Source organism: Gallinula chloropus, assembly GCF_964237585.1.
Source record: "Gallinula chloropus genome assembly, chromosome: 5".
NCBI classification, from domain to species: domain Eukaryota; kingdom Metazoa; phylum Chordata; class Aves; order Gruiformes; family Rallidae; genus Gallinula; species Gallinula chloropus.
In genome coordinates, this window is record NC_140090.1 from 39,915,362 (window position 1) to 39,920,420 (window position 5,059).

At 48.1% G+C, this 5,059-nt stretch overlaps 1 protein-coding gene across 1 annotated transcript; it reads left to right on the forward strand.

The window, feature by feature from the left end:
• Positions 1–238: 238 nt before the first annotated feature.
• On the forward strand, positions 239–502 carry LOC311191987 (small membrane A-kinase anchor protein; the record flags this gene model as incomplete). The annotated part of the gene is made up of 1 exon (XM_084264352.1): positions 239–502. The coding sequence occupies one exon, from the start codon at positions 239–241 to the stop codon at positions 500–502; it is 264 nt and encodes an 87-aa protein (XP_084120478.1).
• Between the last annotated feature and the right edge of the window lie 4,557 nt (positions 503–5,059).

Sequence of the window (5,059 nt, forward strand, 5' to 3'; positions counted from 1 at the left end):
ATTTCAGCTTTCCTCTGAGCTCACCCAGAATGGTAAGCTATTTACTGTGTTTTTGTGAAACTGTTTTGACAGATTTCTTCAGGAGTAAAGCAGCAGCAAAGGAGACGTTCCGTTCTGTGAAAACAACTGGATCCACCGGCAAGAAGCAGCCACACTGCGCCTCAAACAAGGAAGCCACATCCCGGATATCCAAACATGCTGTCGACCTGAATCTTGCAGCTGCATTTTCCAATGTACCATGGGATGCATCAAATCCAAGGATGCCTTTCCGGGTTCGAACGCTATCCAGGATGAAAGGATCGGGGAAGGTAATGAAGGACACACTGGGGAGAAATCGTCACTGATCGCAGTGAAGGAGGACGAGAAAGGTCCATCGAGCACTATAGTGCTGGACTATGCTCACCGTCTCTCCCGTGAGATTCTGGATCAGGCAGTCAAACAGTGGGCAGTGACTGAAAGCAAATACAGCGACATCCCCTTTATTGAAAGCGATGTGCCCTGAGCCCAGGCTGGTGAGGACTCTCCCGCCTGTTACCAGTTTGTACTTGGTACTCATGCAAATAAAGTACAAGCAGCTGGGAGCGGAGCACCGTGCCGCTCACTGTATGGACATGCTGTCGAGGAGGGGCTGGAAAAGGTTGTCTTTGAATCTGTATCACTAAGAACCTCATGGGATGCCAGTAGTGTCTCTTAATCGAGTGTCATTTGTTACAGCCGTGTGTTGAGTGTGTTCTGTCCATGTTATGTCTTGAATGTGATCAGAAATTAAGTGTTAAAAAAGAATGTGGCTGCCCTGCAACTGTACAAGCACTGTCACAGGGGCCCCAGAGATGCAGAAGGACAAAGCATGGATTATTTTTATTTACTGCATAAAGAATTGGTGGCCTGTTTGTAGGTGAAAAGAGAAGAGCTCTTCTCTGTGCTTGGTAAACTTGTCTGTGTTCTCCTAAAGTGCAGCCCAGGTCTGCCTGTAGCAAAGGTAACCGTGGCCATAAATTTTACTTTGCTGCTTTGACCTGACTAATCCTGTAACCACAAAATGGTGAAGGCGATGGGAAGCGTTTTATAAACCAAGCAGCATTCAGGGAACCATATGGATGACAGGACTGCTCAAGATCCGCTCTTACATGAACCGGTGAGGAACATGACAATATTGATAAACAGCACGTTATAACGAACAGATGCTCAGGCTTCTGTAAAGGCACGAAGGCTATTCTCTAAATCCTGCAGGAAGGTTCTTTAGTTACATCTCATCACTGTGTTCAGACCAAAGCTTTTCAGTTGTTTGTTGGGTTTTGTTGGGGGTTTTTGGCTTTTTCTCCTGTTTGGGTGCTGGGCTTTGGGGGTTTGTGTTGGTTTTTTTTTACCGTAACCCCAGTAGGTGTGTAAAAGCTACTGATGCTAACCAGCGAAACGAACCTTCGAAGGTGCAACGGTGTTTTAGGACTGTTTGTCTCATGGCATCTATGGCTGCGTTGCCCTAAAGCGTGACTCTGAAGCAACCCCCTGGGACAGCGTGCCTTCCTTCAGCTTCTGCAGGCTCATCATGTAACTGTGGGTGAAGCTGCGCGTGGCGATGCGGACGGGCGCTACAGGAGCCTGAGCCATGCACTGAATCAGTGAGCAAGTCTTAGGCCCGGCGCTGAAGAGCGACGTTCTTTACCCCTCTGACCTCGCTGGCATCCACGTGCTGCCCCTGGCACCCACAGCTGGACCTCCCGCACTCCTGCCTGCTGTCCAGGTGTCAAGAACGGGATGGATTACTCATGGCCAGCTCAGAGCTACAGTCCTGCTGACATCTGAGACGAGGTGAATGCCTTGTAAAAGCCTAGGATTTTAGCACCTCTTTGTTTCTCAGGCTGCAATGGCCAGCTTCAATGGGTTTTCTTCCTGAAATCAAAGTGCTTTCCATTTTGTGTTCTCACTTTCTAAACAAATACTTTCCATGCTGGCGAAAACTGTTACTGTTTGTATAAGGAAGGAATGTGCAGTTCAGTAACCGACAGAAAGTATGATTTCTGAAACCATGGTAAGAAGCAGGACCAGGACCATGTCAAGTGCTACTTTTAGCTTATTGTCAGACACAAGACAGTCTAGGCACTGAGCTGGTTTGCTGGCTCTGTGACACAAACAGTGATTTGAAATCCCCTTCTGTGGGGACATGTGTGGTATTGAGGGTCACCGGGAGAAACGGGTTTTCGTAGCACAGCGCAGGACTGCCATTAGTTCACACTGGCCCTGGCATACCTAAGTCTGTCCTCAGGCTTCTGCTGGAAAAGGGAACATCTGCTTGTGATGGAATGCCATTGTCTTCGAAGTAATGCAGTCGTCTTTGAAGCCCTATGTGAAGTGGAACTAAGGTATTATGGCCCATGTGAATTCTGCTGCTAACAGTGATGTTCCTCTGTGCTCTAAGGCACGTAAAACATGAGGTCATACCTTGCATTTGCTCCATCTAAAAAAACCTCCATGCCACCTGCTAGGGTGAATTAAAAAGTAAACTGAAACACTGATCAGATCAGTACATATGGATTGGATATTGCTTAACCACCGGATTAAATAACACTTCTAATCTCATATAGCTAAAATAAAGATTTAAAACAAACAAACAAAAAAGCCAGCCTTTCTGTACTGTAGGTATTGGCTGTAGAGCGGCAACAGTGCCAAAGTCAGCAATTCAGAACTAAGGCCTAGGTGCCCTTGGCATCCTCGGCCAGAGAAGCGGGGACAGGCGAGGTGCAGATCAGGAACTGCGCCTGCTCTAAGAGAGCAGCTAGGTCTGTCTGCCTCGACCCTTGTCCTGGCACCCTGGTGGCTGCCGGGGGCGAGGTGCTGCAGCACCTGCTCCAGCAGTGGCTCAAAGCCCTTCTCTGCGTGCCGCCTTGGCGCCTGGCACACTCCGGGGCCAGGGTATCAGATGCGCCTTTGAAGGCGGCTTCTCCCTTGGCAGGCTGCCCCTGCCCAGTCCAATGGTGGGCAGAATCAGAAGGTAAACCCGCTGGAAGAAAAGTCACGTCCTGGGAAATGCTCAGAATGTCCCCGCAGGGCAAGGTCACCAGGTAGAACTAAACGCGCATCCCAGCGAGCTTGTTTGGAGCACTTGCTGCATGGGGCGGCTACACGGCCAGCAATGTGCTGGGGATGGGATCGCCAGCTGCTCGTTAGGTCCAACCAGTCCCTCACCTGGAACCACCAAGCCTGCCTGTCATTGGTGCTTGAAGAGGGCAGCAGCTTCGGTACTGCCTGAAGTGTGATTCCAGCTGGCTTAGGATCCTCCTGACACCGGCCCTTCAGGGAAAGCAAGCACGCTTGCAGCCAACAGGGAGGCAGCTTCTTGCTGGGAAAGCAATCCCTTACAAGACACTGCCCTTAACAAATAATGCACTTACCCTTCAGAATAACCCCAAATCTGCTCAATGCTACAGTCTGCTGAGAGAGGGGAGGAGATCTCTCTCTCCAAAATTCTGCTCTGTTTTTAACAGGCACAATACTGGTCATAAAAAGCGAAGGCTTCTTTACCGAAATAAAATAACCTCTCTTTACTTATCGTTAGATTCTGCTATAGATGTACAGTTACTTTCCAGCTCAGTTGCCACTGACTCTGTGACTCAACCATGTGTAATAAAGGCACTGGTGAGGGGCTGGTGCCTGCTGCTCTGTAGGAGTTAATACTACGTTTGCTTTGGTTTTTTTCCAGCAGTATAGTCTGAGCAGGTACTGTGTGACTTGAATACTCTAACGATGGTTCAAAACATGTTAACTGCAGCACAACTTTGTAAACCAGGCCTCTCTGTAGTAAGCCAGACCAGTGTTCCCAAATAAAACACACTATGATCTATTTTTACAATACTTTTTGTGGCAAATATTTTCTTGTGGACCAAATAAAATTAAACTTACTATCTGCTTGTAAGCCTTCTGTTTGGTAAGCCACACTTGGATGGGGTCTTACTGCCCTGAGCTTGGGATGATTCCTGATCACATAAATTGTGCAAGGAACTGAAGATGTGAGGCAAAGCTTATTGGTTCAGGGTTATACTCCTGCTGAAACGCTTCAAGACCTTTTCAATGAGAGGAAGCGCAACCCCAATCCCTGGGGATTACCATGCTTTTCATTAAAGATAGTTGCTGAGGACTGCTCCTTTTATACAAAAATAACAGACCAGTTTTAAAAAAATAAATTAAAAGTAGGATTGCTGAGTGCTGAGTACCAACTACGTTATCTGACCATGTTTTCTTCCTCTAGTCCCAGTGGTTCATCTTCAGCAAAGCCAAAACTCTGTGTTTATGACCCGCCTGTAACTGCAGAATCAAGTGGGAAGAGATGCTGACACATGACTTGATCAACATAGAAGCACACTGAGCAGAGCTCAGCAGCTATGCATTGCATGCACAATAGAAAAAAAAGTTACCCCCCAAAATGTATTTTGATCAAGGGGCTCTGGTTATGTCGTATCATCTCAAGAATTACCAGTATCAGAACCTAGCAGCCTTTAATGCATGTACAATGAGGAGGTTGTTTACATACATATAAATATTGATCCCACCAAACACATTTGTTAGGACACGTTGCGTTAAGACCCGATAGAATCCCATGTTTGCCCCTCCCGTTCCCTTCAGCACGTACTGCTGATGTATTCAGGACATAACCCCCTACCTCCCACAAAGCTTCCACCCAGCACCCCGGACATTTGTGGGCACAAGCACCAGGAACCCAGGGCAGCTGGCACAGTGGAACTCCAGCCACCTGCGTGCTGGGGCCACTGGAACAATGAGACAACTGCTACCAGCTGCAGGGAATTGTCTGCTCGGTGTCCAGAGGAGCCCCAGGAGTTACTTCGTCCCCGCTGTACCGCCACTGTCTGCAGTAAGGGAGAACTACCGATGGGGTTCCGTCAGACCTACCGGCGCTGTCAAACAACTGGCTTTACAAGCGGAGAAGCATGCGCTTGGCTCTGGCAATATTATGACACGGGAAACAATGTCTACATCACACAGCAAGACTCAGTACTGACCGAACGTTAAATCAATAGATCGAGTTCTTCCTCCCAGACTCATAATG